Genomic DNA, 14,277 nt, shown 5'->3' on the forward strand with positions numbered 1-14,277 from the left:
TATTTTTGTGTTTCTTATCTTTCTTTCTTTCTTTTTCTCAACAATTATGAAATTGCAGAGGTTCAGACCTTAGAGTAGCTAAACTATTAGATGGACCAATAATGCACTATACCTGAAAGGAAAAAAGAAATCTCTCTCTCTCTCTCTCTCTCTCTCTCTCTCTCTCTCTCTCTCTCTCTCTCTCACACACACACACACACACACACACACACACACACACACACACACACAAGAGTCTTGCCACTTTTCTTAAACCGCTTGACAAAAAAAATCTCCCATAGTTGGAAATGATTGGTCCAAACTTCTCTTTCAAAACTGCCGCGCTCGCTACAATTGGTTTAAACTTTCTCCAAAATTCCCGCGCGAGCCAGATCTTAGCCAATGACTGTGTCATCTTTCGCTCCCTGTTTTTGCTTATATGGAGAGCGGGGAGAGAAATGGTTACATTAGGCTTGTTGTTTGTTAAATCGCGGGGAACTGAAAACAAGGAAATCCGATTATTCAAAGTTGCTACTTGAGTATCAAGAATAGCTTTTCATTGTATATTCGCGCACTGGGACTTTTGTGTGTGTGTATTTAGACTGGAAATGTTTTCTTTCACAACTTCAGCTCTTGTGAACTGCATCGTGTAAAGTCCTTGCCCTGGGGTACGTTTTAATTGTTCCCGGATCCCAAAGATTACATATTTTATTGTCCCCATCTGTCCAGCTAAGGAGAACTGTGAATCCTGCCTACCAAAGGGACGGTGACCCACCGGAAAACTAGAAACTTACAACCAGCCCACTTCACCTGATTTTTTTAAAAAAATAAGATAAAATGCAGCTCAAGTCTTGCTTGGAGTACATCCATTGAAATGAATGGGACTTAAATTAGCCATGACTAACTTGAAGCTCCATTCATTTCTATGGGCCTAAGCAGAATTTATGTTGGAGTCTAACTGTAGTTCTCTAGCAGTAGGTTTAGTAGCGAAACAGCTCTTTCTCTGAAACTGTGGGTGGCTCTTAAAAGAGCCTTTGGTGTGTGTGTGTTTTTAATGATTTAAAACATCGCCCTCCAACACGCTTCATTTTCCTTTAGCTTTGTGGCTCTCGGTTTTCTTGGGAAGCAAGACAGCCTGGATATTGGGAAGCACTCCGCCTTGGGCGATGGTGACTCTACCCAAGAGTTTGTTCAATTCCTCGTCGTTGCGGATGGCGAGCTGCAAATGGCGAGGGATGATCCTGGTCTTCTTGTTGTCTCGGGCAGCGTTCCCGGCCAACTCCAAGATCTCCGCCGTCAGGTATTCCAGCACTGCAGCCAGGTAGACGGGCGCCCCAGCCCCAACGCGCTCCGCGTAGTTCCCCTTGCGCAGCAAACGGTGCACACGACCCACGGGGAACTGAAGCCCAGCGCGGGAAGAGCGAGTCTTCGCCTTAGCTCTTGCTTTGCCGCCTTGCTTGCCACGTCCAGACATTGCAAGACAATCTACTGATCCTACTTACGAGCTGCAAGAAAAACTCCTCCCAACCACAACAGTAGGCAAAGCCCCCTTTCTCCACTCTTTATATACTTTTCCCAAGTCTCATGAATGCGCATTCTGATTGGTCTGCCTTTAAAACTCAGCGTCCAATGGGCGGCTGGATGCCAGCCTGGCCAATGATAGAAGGAATTCTAAGTTTTTAAAGAAAACACCAGCCAATAGGACGGTAGGATGCCAAGTAGCTGGCCAATGTCGAAGCACCGACTGAAAGCGCAAAATTCTAAAACTTTGCATTGTTCTCTTTTGCGTCATGGCGCGTTGCAGCCAATTGGGGCTGGAGTATTTCAGACACCTCATTTGCATAAAGCCCCTATAAATACAAGAGCTCAGTGCTCTGCATGCTATCTGAGGATTTTCCTTTTGAGCAGACAACGTTTCGAATATGCCTGAGCCCGCGAAATCCGCGCCTGTTCCCAAGAAGGGGTCCAAGAAAGCCATCACCAAGACCCAGAAGAAGGGGGACAAGAAGCGCAAGAAGAGCAGGAAGGAGAGCTACTCCATCTACGTCTACAAGGTGCTCAAGCAGGTCCACCCGGACACCGGCATCTCCTCCAAGGCCATGAGCATCATGAACTCCTTCGTCAACGACATCTTCGAGCGCATCGCCGCCGAGGCTTCCCGCCTGGCCCACTACAACAAGCGCTCCACCATCACCTCCCGGGAGATCCAGACCGCTGTGCGCCTTCTCTTGCCCGGGGAGCTGGCCAAGCACGCCGTGTCCGAAGGCACCAAGGCCGTCACCAAGTACACCAGCTCCAAGTAGTTCTCCCTTCCCAGGAAAACCAATCCAAGTGTTTTTCAAGACCCAAGGGCTCTTTTAAGAGCCACCCACTTGAGCAGTAAGTGAGCTGATGTTGCTAAATCCATTTTACCCTGCTAGAAGACATAAAGCTCTTAAACACATGTAAGTGCTCGTTAATTTAGATCCTAAATTGGCCAACACGAGGCTCTAGGAAGCCCACAACTAGGGCAGGGAGCTCTTTACTGCTGTTTCGCTCCCAAGTGAATTTGGGGCAAAACATAACCTGGAATCAAACTCATGGGTAATACTTATTAACTCATGCCCTTAAGCTTCTAAGAGGCAATTGTATGCATGTTTAGAGCAGGGAAATGGGGGATGGGGGGAGTTGTAGGACTCTCCACCCCCCTAAACATGCGTAGGATGCCATTTTAACTGTCTTCAGCTTTTAGGCAGTGAATTCTAGAAGCTCTTAAGTGAAGAAGTTACTTTTTCTCTTTGAGTGTGTTTGTTTATTGCAGTGGTTTCTCTGGGCAACGGGCTGCTACTGCTAGTATTATGAGAGTGAGGAAAAAAGCCTTTTCTCCTAGCTACTGTTCAAAGGGAGAGCTCATTTGGGGAAGAGACAAAGGCAATCTGATTCGCAAAGATCTTAGGCAGAGTAAACCTGGAGATGCTCTAGGAATAATAAGAGCTGTACCCCAACACTACCTCCACTATCAGAGGCAGTAGGCTGTATACACCAGCTGCTGGGGAACATGGGTTGGAGGGTGCTGTTGCACCTGTGTCCCGCTTGTGTGTCCCTGGTCGACAGCTGGTTGGCCACTGTATGAGCAGAGTGCTGGACTAGATGGACCCTTGGTCTGATCCAGCAGCACTCCTATGTTCTTACATATGGTGGATACTAAATTCAGGTAGGCAGAAGCAGAGGTATTTCATTTATTTATTGCATTTCTACCACCCAAAATCAAAATCATGAAAACAATTCAAAGTATAAAACCAACAATATAAAAACACAGTATAAAAGTACAATATAAAAGCACAACCAGGATAAAACTGAGCAGTAATGCAGAGAATAATAATAATATATTGTTACCTGCCTCTCCCTCTGGATCGAGGCGGGGTACAACACAATTAAAACAACATAAAATACATAAAACTAATTCAAACATTAAAACCAGTGCATCATTAAAAGCAGTACACCATTAAAAAAGGCATCTTCAAATTCAGCTGGGTAGGCCTGCCAGAAGAGATCAGTCTTTATGGCTTTCTTAAATTCTGGAAGACTGTTAAGTTGACGAATCTCTCCCGGCAAGCCATTCCACAAACTGGGAGTGGCAGAAGAAAAGGTCCTCTGGGTAATAGTTGTCAGCCTTGTTTTTGTTGGCTGGAGTAAATTCTTCCCAGAGGACCTGAGAGTGAAGGGCGGATTGTACCGGAGAAGGCGATCACATAGGTAACCTGGACCCAAACCATGTAGGGCTTTAAAGGTGATAACCAACACTTTATACTTTGCCCGGAAACTAATTGGCACCCAGTGAAGAGATTTTAAGACAGGTGTGATGTGACCAACCTGGCTGCCATATTTTGAACTAGTTGAAGTTTCCGGACTAGGCACAAAGGTAGCCCTATGTAGAGCGCATTTCAGAAGTCGAGCCTCGAAGTTACCAGCACGTGCACAACCGTCTTTCGGTCTTCCAACTCTAGGAAGGGATTTAAAACAGCAAAGTTAAAAACTTGATTAACTGTTACGGTACTGGGAAAATAAAAAGGTTTTCACCTGGTGTCCAAAAGAGGATAACGTGGGTGCCAGGCAAACCTCTCTAGGGAGCTCATTCCACAGCTGGGGTGCCACAGCAGAGAAGGCCCCCCTCCTGGTAGCCACCTGCCTCACTTCCTTTGGCAGGGGCTCAAGGAGAAGGACCCCTGAAGATGATATTAGGGTCTGGGCAGGTACATATGGGAGGAAGTGTCCCTTCAGATAACCTGGCCCCAAGCCATTTTAGGCTTTGAATGTTAATACCAGCACTTTGAATCGGGCCTGGACTATAGAACCTTTTCTGACAATTTTTCTGTTACTTAGTTTGACACTGATGTAGGAGGTGGTACGCCTGTACACATAAGATTGTTTTCAAACTGCAGCCAACAGGCAGAAAGGCATCTGTAGAAGTAAGATGGAGAAGTTTCTTTGCCAATGCTTCAAACAGGTACTGAAGTACCCTGAAGTACAAATACTTGGCAAGAAAAGGATATTCATTCATTCGTGTTTTGAGAAAAGTACTGCCCTCTCTGAGGCTCGAACTCAGGACCTTCAGATTATGAGACTGACGCGCTGCCTACTGCGCTAAGAAGGCACTTATAAAATAAAGTTTTAAAACTGCAGGAAAATGAGAATTTCTGTGAATGATGTTTATTTCCTATTCTGTCAAAAAAAAAATGTTTGGATGAGAGATACTAGCTTCATCTCTGTTCCATTACTGATACAAGTTTTAAAAACTGCTTTATCTCTCTGGTCCCAACATGCACCCATATTGCAATCAGGTCAGAACAGAAGGGGAAGGCGGGACGGGAAGGAGCTTGCACAAAAGCGAGAAAGATTAAGACTACACAAGTCTATGCATACTGTAAACATCTAAATACACATGCATAGGGACTACACGGTTAAGTTTCCCATTCATTTTTCTAGGGGTTTATCAAAAGTAAATGCCTGCGTAGTTCTGTCGGAATGAACAAAAAGGTTGTGTGAATCAGGAGAAGAAGGGGGGAAAGGTCTGAAATGGAAAAATAGAAAAAGTTCGAAAATATTCGTTGGCCCGTACGGGGATCGAACCCGCGACCTTGGCGTTATTAGCACCACGCTCTAACCAACTGAGCTAACCGGCCAGTTGAACCGCCAGTTTTCCTGGCTCTCTATTGAATGTTACAGGAGCCGGTTGAAATCTTGAAAATACAGTGCTAGATGGCGCCACAACGCTATTAATATGTACAATACGACTACCAAAGAGGAAGCTCTTTCTCCTTGGAACCCTTAATGTTATGCTTAGAGAAAGGGAGTCTTTTCAAAAGACTTCTTCCATTTTCACTCCAAGTTGTACACCATTCTTTTCAGCTGAAATAAAACAAACAAGACAATGAAATTTAGACAATATTCCGCAGCAAGACTGGAAGGAAAGGAGATAAAAACACCATCAAAACAAAAAGAACAAGCAAGCCCCTGCAACAAAATGTTGCAGTGTAGAGTTCAGACTTCCAGCTACTCCGTTTCATTCCCTCTCCTTCTCTCCCCACCCACCCCGCTTCCTCTTTAACAGTCAGTCCTATTGTTTGCTGGGGGTGGGTGGGGACAGGTGGGGTGGGGGACAAAAAAAAATAGAAAGCTACCTAAGATTTTAATGGAAGTGGAATTGAGCACAATTTTGTCATCCTAAAAAAGAAAGAAAATTACGGCTGTGCTTGGGCATTAAAACTGCACTTATCTGCAAAAAACCGAAAAATATATTAAACCTATTTTCGGAGAAAGTCAGGTATAACTTGACAGCACGCAAAAAATATTGTTGTCAGAAGTGGGATTCGAACCCACGCCTCCAGGGGAGACTGCGACCTGAACGCAGCGCCTTAGACCGCTCGGCCATCCTGACAGTTATAAGGTTTGTTTTCATTATTCCAATAATAGTATGAGGATTGATCTACTCCACGTTATGAATGCAGGTTTAGTGTTTACTTTCTTTCACTGCATTTTTGAACCGGTTTTGCTACTGAATGAAGAGGGATCGACATTGTTGCAAAGCACAGTGGAAATGTTACTGCTTGTGGTGGGGAAACGAAGAAAGGAATAAGAGAATCTGCACGCGAATTGTCTACACTACACTCGTTCTGAAACAGGTTTCTAGCAGAGCCCGGATAGCTCAGTCGGTAGAGCATCAGACTTTTAATCTGAGGGTCCAGGGTTCAAGTCCCTGTTCGGGCGGTAACTTTTTTGTTCCCCCAGTATTTTTTTGTTAATTTCTTTTTCAAGTTTTTTAGCGAGCTTGTTCTTGAAGTCCTAAAAGAAAACCCAAAATGATCCAGATAATGCCTTTGAGAACAGCAAAACAAGTGCTATTTTGCACTGAACTTTTTTTGCACTTTGCAATTTTGTACTTGGATTTCCGTATCTGACTAAATTAAACAGACACGTCTAGGTAACGAGATGAGAAGCTGTGCTTGGTGAATATCGCGTTAAAATATATGTAATATATGAAATACAAAATTAAATGTAACTTTTTTAAAAAAAATACATTATATATATATATTTAAAAAAAAACCCACACACATAAATCCTTGGAATATTTGCTCTAGGTCACTAGCTATTTTTTTTTAAAGTATCAATCTGACTTTGATGTTAAAACCATTCCAATTGCAATCACTGATGACCATAGAACTCATTTCAGTCTTTGCAAGCAATCCGTCCGATGAATTAAAAGTCAATTTATTATTATTATTATTATTATTATTATTATTATTATTATTATTATTATTGTTATTATTATTATTATTATTATTATCATTATCTAAAGTCTGGTTTTGTAGGTTCTGTAGCGCTCTATGGGTTGTATCCAATGTTGCTCCTGCTTAGAGCAGACCCATTGAAATGAATGGGACTTAAGTCAGTCGAGGCTCACTTAAGCTTCGTTCGTTTCAATGGGTCTCCTCTAAGCAGGAGCAACACTGGAATCATCCCTTGTCCAAGCAAGTTAAACGACATTAAATGAAAAACAGAATGGGAGCTGCTTCCATCAAAAGGCTCACCTGGGAAGTGTACTAGCTGTACTAAATTTGATTTGCCAAGATATTGATTTAAATAGATTTTTCCCCTCGAAATTGTTTTCAAATTCAAATGTCAATCCCCGAAGCCCACGTACAAAATGATTAAAGTTAGCAGAGGATGGTTTCGATCCATCGACCTCTGGGTTATGGGCCCAGCACGCTTCCGCTGCGCCACTCTGCTTCTCGAGGAACAACGTTGCATTACATTCCTAAATGGACAATACCGTGCATTGTACTACTTCGATGATAAATTCAAAACTAGAACTTTGTAGCCATAGTATCTGGCTTAACACTTATATTTGTTGAGATTTTCCCTCCTCACCCCCTAAAGCTCTGCTTTTTGACCCATCTAACCCGACGAAGACTTCTGCAGAACTCGTAAGTTCTTCAATACCACTATAAAGCAGTAGTGTGGCTCCTACCTTTTATATATCGCTTTCATAGTGCAATATCCTGCTTGGTGTAGATGAGCCCTTGGGTACCCTTCTATAGCAGAAACCGCAATCCCGAACCCCTCAAACCACTCCACTTCTCTTCAGAATGCCCCATTTCGACTCAAAGGCTCTCTCTGGCCCCTGGAGGTCAGGCAGGCACCAACACTAGGACCCTTTTTCTATACCTAAGGATGATTCCAGGATGATCCCCGGGGTGGCGGGGAGGGGAAGGCAGGTGTAGAAACAGCCTAGGCTGCTTCCGGCACCTCCCGAAAACAACTCTATTCCTGGAAGCCTTCCTCAACTGACCAGCCATTGTTTTTCTTGTTCCTTCGTTTTAAATTGAACCATTTTAATTTTCTGTTTTTAATCTGTCTTTTTAGTATTTTATTCCTATGTGCACTGCTCCGGAATCTATTTTAGAGAGGCTCGGAGTGTGGCAACGAGGGACAGGGCCTTTTCGGTGGTGGCCCCCAGACTGTGGAACAATCTCCCTGACGAGGCTCGCCTGGCACCAACGCTGCTATCTTTCTGGCGCCAGGTTAAGACTTTCCTCTTTGCCCAGGCATATGGTGGCACATCTTAATCACCCACATGTTTAGTTTTTTAACAGTTTTTAATGCTTTATGTGTGTATGTTCTGTGTTTTAGAATTTTAAATTTTGTATACTCGTTTTTATTTTAATTTTAGAATTTCTGTAAACCGCCCAGAGAGCCCTGGCTATGGGAGCGGTATATAAGTGTAATAAATAAAATAAATTGAGATAGAGCAGCATATAAATACTGTAAATAATAACAAATCTCCAACGCATTTAATATTGTAGTGCCTGAATTTGCTTTCCTTTCCCCCCTCCTCCTCCTCCCTCCCAATCCCCTTTCCTTTTATGTCATGTCTTTTAGATTGTAAGCCTGTGGGCAGGGACAGTCAAGAAATACTTTTGTAAGCCGCCGTGAGAGCCTTTTTTGGCTGAATGGCGGCATAAAAATCCTTAAATAAATAAATAAAATAAATAAACGCAATCAACTACCTTTCTCCCTTCCCTATTCCTTGTGCATCACGTCTTTTTAGATTGAAAGCCTGCAGATAGGTAGATAGAACTGTGTTCACAGTTTGGGGGTGCTCCTGGATCCGTCACTCCAAATGACAGCCCAGATGGATGTGACGGCCAGGAGTGCTTACTATCAGCTTCAGCTGATACGCCAGCTGCGCCCCTTCTTAGAGTCAGAAGACCTAAAGACAGTAGTGCACGCGCTGGTAACCTCAAGGCTTGACTTCTGCAATGCGCTCTACACAGGGCTACCATTGTACCTAGTTCGGAAACTTCAACTAGTTCAAAATATAGCAGCCAGGTTGGTCACCGGTACATCTAGGGGTGAGCATATTACCCCAACACATTAAAATCACTCCACTGGCTGCCAATTAGTTTCCAGGCAAAGTACAAAGTGTTGGTCATTACCTTTAAAGCCCTAAATGGTTTGGGTCCAGGTTACCTGCGGGATCGCCTTCTCCCATATAGTCTGCCCCGCACACTCAGGTCTTCTGGGGTGAACTTACTTCAGTCAGCTAAACCTAGGCTGACATCAGTTTCCCAGAGGACCTGTTCTTCTGTTGCCCCCAGATTGTGGAATGGCCTGCCGCAGGAGATTCGTAAAATTAGCTCTCTGTGTGATTTTAAGGCAGCTTTAAAGGCTAGCCTTTTCCGACAGGCCTATCCAGATCAATGTTAAATCATGAATTTTTAAGACGTATTGATTCCTGTTGTAATGTTGTTCCCCACCTTGATTCAAAGGGAGAGGCGGGTAAGAAATAAATATTATTATTATTATTATTATTATTATTATTATTATTATTAGGGCTATCTTATTTTGCTGATTATATGTAAGTCATGCCAGCAGACTTTTTGGTTGCGGAGTGGGATAAAAATGCTAATAATAAATAAATTCATAAATAATTAATAGTGCAGGAGCTAAGCCAGCTAGGATCCTATTTCATTGGGCCTTTATTTTATTTATTTACTGTCTTCTATACCACCCAATAGCCAAAGCTCTCTGGGATGTTTACAACAATTTAAACCATGAAATACATGACCTTCGGTCCCACTACACAAGCAGACCTGATCGGTCCCACTACACAAGCAGACATAAAAATGGCGTCGTTTTGAGCATACTTCACTTCATCTCTGATTATCTGAGGACGTACTACTACTACGTGCCCAAGACAAGTCTTATGCTGAAGATATTCTGAGGGAGGACTGAGGGAGGGCAGGGAGAGGAGCGGAGACTGTGTCAATCAAATGCCGGGTTGACTATTAATCCACTCAACGCGAGCCTCAACTACTTCACGGGGGTGTGGCACCATGTCGTGTAGAGAGAACCCAACCAGGAGTTGACTGCTCCACCCACCATCGACTAATGTGTTGTCTGAATGCAGTCACTCACCTGTCTTAGCCATCTATCCATTGCTACAATAACCTTTTAAGGGTAGATCATTAGAAGCTGGCTAAAAGGTATGTCCTTCTCCAGAAATAAATAGTACAGAGCTGGATTCCACATGTCCTGATTTAAGGGAGTAAATGTCGTGGTTGCAGTTACCTGTGCGTAAATAACTTAAAGGGCACCTCCTAGTCTGTTCTACCTCGAAAGAAAGGTGGGAGTGTATACCTGTTTGTTGCACCTTTGAAGGGAATGGCCCTGTTCAGAAGACACCTTAAACCATGGCTTTAACGACAATAGTTAAAGCCATGGTTTAAGGTGTCTTCTGAACAGGGCCAATAAACCAATAGAGTTGTAACATTACCTGATGCACAGTTGTAACGTTATCATCACTTGACCACAACTTTAAGCATCACAGGTAATTTTATGAAGGTGCTGAAGATGTTGTTAGGAATTATCAGTACATTTACATTCAGGGTACTGGGTGCAATACTAGGCACACAGTCTGCCTTCAACCTCCAAACAAAGGAGTTCCCGTACAGTCTTCCCCAACCTGGTGCTCTGCAGACATTTTGGACAACTCCCATTAGCCTCAACCAGCTTGGGAAATCATCAAGAATGATGGAAGCAGAAGTCTAAAACTTCCAGAGGACACCTGGTGGGAAAGCTTGTTAAATACTCATAGCGAACTGATACTCTGGGCTTGAATGCTTATTTAGCCAAAATGGTGCTATCTATGCACAAGAGGGAGGTAACAGGAGGATTGTGGGAAACCCAGAGTTTGCAGAACTACAAACAGACTTTAGTGGGGAATCCAAACAGCTCCAGTGCACTGAGAATGATCTGTAGCTGACTTTTGGAATGGAAGTATTGTGGTAGTGGACACGCCTGCCTGACTGGCTGGCTGGCTCTCTGAATTCTAGCACGCCACGCTGCAACATTTTGTTGCAGGTCTCACCCACGAAGTCCTAAACTCCCCACGGGACTATTTTTAAGAAGAGGTTTAGGCATGTGAAGCAGACAACTTTCCCTGCCAGTTATTTCCCGTGTTCAGAGGAGGGCAACCAGGATGATCAGGGGTCTGGAAACAAAACCCTATGAAGAGAGACTGAAAGAACTGGGCCTGTTTAGCCTGGAGAAGAGAAGATTGAGGGGAGACATGATAGCACTCTTCAAATACTTAAAAGGTTGTCACACAGAGGAGGGCCAGGATCTCTTCTCGATCCTCTCAGAGTGCAGGACACGGAATAACGGGCTCAAGTTAAAGGAAGCCAGATTCCAGCTGGACATCAGGAAAAACTTCTTGACTGTTAGAGCAGTATGACAATGGAATCAGTTACCTAGGGAGGTTGTGGGCTCTCCCACACTAGAGGCATTCAAGAGGCAGCTGGGCAACCATCTGTCAGGGATGCTTTAGGGTGGATTCCTGCATTGAGCAGGGGGTTGGATTCGATGGCCTTGTAGGCCCCTTCCAACTCTGCTATTCTATGATTCTATGCACTGCAGTGCCATAAACCTGGGCGATCTCACCCATCGACCTCCGAACCTACAAACTCTCAGTTACCGCAGACACACCACGACTGTTCTTAAAATACTGTATTTTTTTTTTAAAAAAAGCGTAAGAATAAAACGCCTCCTCAACCCCCTCAATCAGTCTCTCTCGCTGATTCCTTAAGAGCCGAAATCTTCACCAAGCAGCGGCACTGATCTTCTAGGACGCCCCGGAAGACCTCGTAGCGGTGGTTGAGATCTTTGCGGCTATGGATATGATACTCGGTCCCCAGGGCCCCATGAGGGGACGGCACCCCATAGAAAACGCGCTCAATGCGTGAGTGCACCAGTGCCATGGCGCACATAACGCAAGGCTCCCGGGTTAAGTACATATCATAGCCAGTGCAAATATACGGAAGCCCGTCACTGAAGGAGGAAGAACCGCCTGAGCTGCTGTCCAGCTGAAGGAAGGTGCAGGCTGGGTAATCTTTGTAGCTGTATGCCCCGCCTCCCTGGGCATGGGCCACCAGATCGATGCAGACCATGGTAGCATGCAGCAGCGGGTTTAGGCCATCCCTGCAGTCATGCCCTGCTGCCAGAACCTTCCCACTGGCTGGGTCAACCACCACGGCCCCCACCGGCTTCAAGCCCAGCCTTGCTCCCTGTTTTGCAGCTTGGATGGCCAACTCCATGTGGTTCTGCATGGCGGCCTTCTGCGAGTCGGTGAAGAGGGAGCCGTCGATGGCCTGGCTGATGCGTTTGTTCTCATGGAAAGAGACCGGCCAATGCAAAACCGCTTCCTCGTACTGGGGACGCGTCAAGGGTGGGGAGGCCGGGACCTGAGTCAAAAAAGGTTCGCCCAAACCACAGAGGACGACTCGGCCATCGGGGAAGAGTTCGGTGAGAGAAGGCACGTCGTCCTGCTCTCGTTTGAGGCTCGCTGGGCACAGGATCATCTCCAGCGGGTGCGGGCTGTCCACAGAGGGACAGGCACGAACACGTTTCAAGTGCGGGTGGTCACTCAGCGGGTAGACGGCAGAAACGTCCTTCACCAGCCGGCAGGCCTCCTTCTTGTCCAGGACAGGGGCGGCATAGACTGGCAGTAAGGTGACTTTCTGGGATTCCCTCTCCGAAAGAACAGGTAGCACTTCCCAAGGATAGGAATTGCAGGGTTCTGCCATCTTCTGGCGCTTACAGTCTGGCTCCATTGGGCAAGATACATTCCCACCTCAGCCTCTTGGAGAAAGAAAACATCAGGTTATCAAAACCGAGATTAACAAATGTCTTATTATTAGTCTTAGTTAGTCACCTTTTTTGGCTAAAGAGCGGGGAGGGGGGGAATGCTGCAAATGAAAAAGTAACATAAATATACAATGATTGAGGCCACACAAGTTGCTGCACCTGCAGTCCTATTCTTCCTTAAGAGTAGGCAAAAGGTCAATAGTGTGTATTATAATTATTAGTTAATATTTCTAATATCAATATTTTAATCTCAATGTTTCCCAATAATATTCAGTAGCTACTCATTAGGTGCACAGATATTTTCTAATATTTAATATTAACATTTTCTAGATCCTGTAAGTAGAGGGGGCTGGCTTTGTTATTATTATTATTATTATTATTATTATTATTATTATTATTATTTATATAGTACATTGATGGTGCTATATAAATAATAATAATAATAATAAAGCCAGCCCCCTCTACTTAGACATTTCACAAAAGGAATGAGAATATATTTGTCAGCAAATCGATACAGGGGCAGGGAGCCTCTCCTCCTCTGGGCCACTGGCTCATCTAGGAAATGAGCCTGGGGGCGTTTCTAGACCTGCCTTTCCCCCCCCCCCCCTCAAGGATAGTCTGTCCTGGGGATCATCCCTGTGCATGCAAATGACACACAGGGTATCCCAAGAGCAGGCAGGGATGATCCGTCCATTTTCCTGGGATAATCCTTAGGTGTAGAAAGGGCCTAGGTCTGTTTTTAAAAGTTGTTATAGTGGTTTTAAATGTAAGTGTATATTGTACGTTTTTGTGGTTTTTAATTTTTGTATATTGTTTTAAGTGCCTTAATATTATTTAAACTGCCCAGAGAGCTTCGGCTATGGGGTGGTATACAAATGCAAATAATAATAATAATAATAATAATAATAATAATAATAATGATGTCACTGCCACTTAGGCCATTATAAGGCAAATACTCAGACACATGTAAACAAACACTTTTTTTTTTTACTTTTATCAAGAGATCCTTGGGGCTCCAGGCCCTCAGATGTGGCGAAGGAGGTGTAATTATTCGTCCCTGAGCAAGAGGAATTCTGCACATGCTCAGCAGCACGACGTTCTTGAAGACTGCTTCACATGATGGACAAGGAAGGGAGGGGAAGCCTGCTGCACCGTTCTCCTTATTCCATTTCTCCTACAGCAGATATTCACATCTGCTTAATGCAATTAATAATTATTCGCATTATTATTATTATTATTATTATTATTATTATTATTAGCAATATTAATACAACGATTCCGACGCATCCCGCAAAAGTGTTACCTAACCTCCCGCACCGCAATATTTCCTCGACGCATGTGCAGAGGGCTCTTATCGCGGCTCACCAGCACGCGGCTTCTCTCCAGTCGCCCCCGAACCCGGGCAGCGGGACAGACTCTAACGCTGATTGGCTAGCGAAGTTCCACTGCCTCCATGAAAAGGTAACTGATTGGCCACCAATTCCCCCCCGCCCACACTCGATTAGATGAATGGGGGGGGGAGTGAATCAGAACACTTCCATAAGCCCATAGAGAGAGAATTTTCTAGAGCGGTCACTTCCTACCGCACATCGTGGAGCTATCAGGCGACCGGGG

The 14,277-nt window shown here is 44.5% G+C and overlaps 3 protein-coding genes and 5 non-coding genes across 8 annotated transcripts; 2 read left to right on the forward strand and 6 right to left on the reverse strand.

Annotated features, from left to right (window-relative positions):
- Positions 1 to 1,032: 1,032 nt before the first annotated feature.
- On the reverse strand, positions 1,033 to 1,467 carry LOC134406484 (histone H2A type 1-E). Its single transcript, XM_063137933.1, has one exon. The coding sequence runs from the start codon at positions 1,451 to 1,453 to the stop codon at positions 1,064 to 1,066; it is 390 nt and encodes a 129-aa protein (XP_062994003.1). The 5' UTR covers positions 1,454 to 1,467; the 3' UTR covers positions 1,033 to 1,063.
- A 432-nt stretch (positions 1,468 to 1,899) lies between these two features.
- On the forward strand, positions 1,900 to 2,316 carry LOC134406485 (histone H2B 1/2/3/4/6-like). Its single transcript, XM_063137934.1, has one exon. It carries the CDS (start codon positions 1,902 to 1,904, stop codon positions 2,280 to 2,282), a length of 381 nt encoding a protein of 126 aa, XP_062994004.1. The 5' UTR covers positions 1,900 to 1,901; the 3' UTR covers positions 2,283 to 2,316.
- Positions 2,317 to 4,539: 2,223 nt separating this feature from the next.
- Positions 4,540 to 4,612, reverse strand: TRNAM-CAU (transfer RNA methionine (anticodon CAU)). The gene has a single exon. It is a non-coding gene; the product is annotated as a tRNA-Met (tRNA).
- A 455-nt stretch (positions 4,613 to 5,067) lies between these two features.
- TRNAI-AAU (transfer RNA isoleucine (anticodon AAU)) lies at positions 5,068 to 5,141 on the reverse strand. Its single transcript has one exon. It is a non-coding gene; the product is annotated as a tRNA-Ile (tRNA).
- A 672-nt stretch (positions 5,142 to 5,813) lies between these two features.
- On the reverse strand, positions 5,814 to 5,896 carry TRNAL-CAG (transfer RNA leucine (anticodon CAG)). The gene has a single exon. It is a non-coding gene; the product is annotated as a tRNA-Leu (tRNA).
- Positions 5,897 to 6,152: 256 nt separating this feature from the next.
- TRNAK-UUU (transfer RNA lysine (anticodon UUU)) lies at positions 6,153 to 6,225 on the forward strand. The gene has a single exon. It is a non-coding gene; the product is annotated as a tRNA-Lys (tRNA).
- A 948-nt stretch (positions 6,226 to 7,173) lies between these two features.
- Positions 7,174 to 7,245, reverse strand: TRNAM-CAU (transfer RNA methionine (anticodon CAU)). The gene has a single exon. It is a non-coding gene; the product is annotated as a tRNA-Met (tRNA).
- Positions 7,246 to 11,511: 4,266 nt separating this feature from the next.
- Positions 11,512 to 14,184, reverse strand: ADAT3 (adenosine deaminase tRNA specific 3). The gene is made up of 3 exons (XM_063137926.1): positions 13,972 to 14,184; positions 13,655 to 13,856; positions 11,512 to 12,657 (listed from the first exon to the last, which is right to left on the reverse strand). Exon 3 carries the CDS (start codon positions 12,627 to 12,629, stop codon positions 11,577 to 11,579), a length of 1,053 nt encoding a protein of 350 aa, XP_062993996.1. The 5' UTR covers positions 12,630 to 12,657; positions 13,655 to 13,856; positions 13,972 to 14,184; the 3' UTR covers positions 11,512 to 11,576.
- Positions 14,185 to 14,277: the final 93 nt, after the last annotated feature.

Source organism: Elgaria multicarinata, chromosome 11 (genome assembly GCF_023053635.1).
Source record: "Elgaria multicarinata webbii isolate HBS135686 ecotype San Diego chromosome 11, rElgMul1.1.pri, whole genome shotgun sequence".
In the NCBI taxonomy this organism is placed as follows: domain Eukaryota; kingdom Metazoa; phylum Chordata; class Lepidosauria; order Squamata; family Anguidae; genus Elgaria; species Elgaria multicarinata.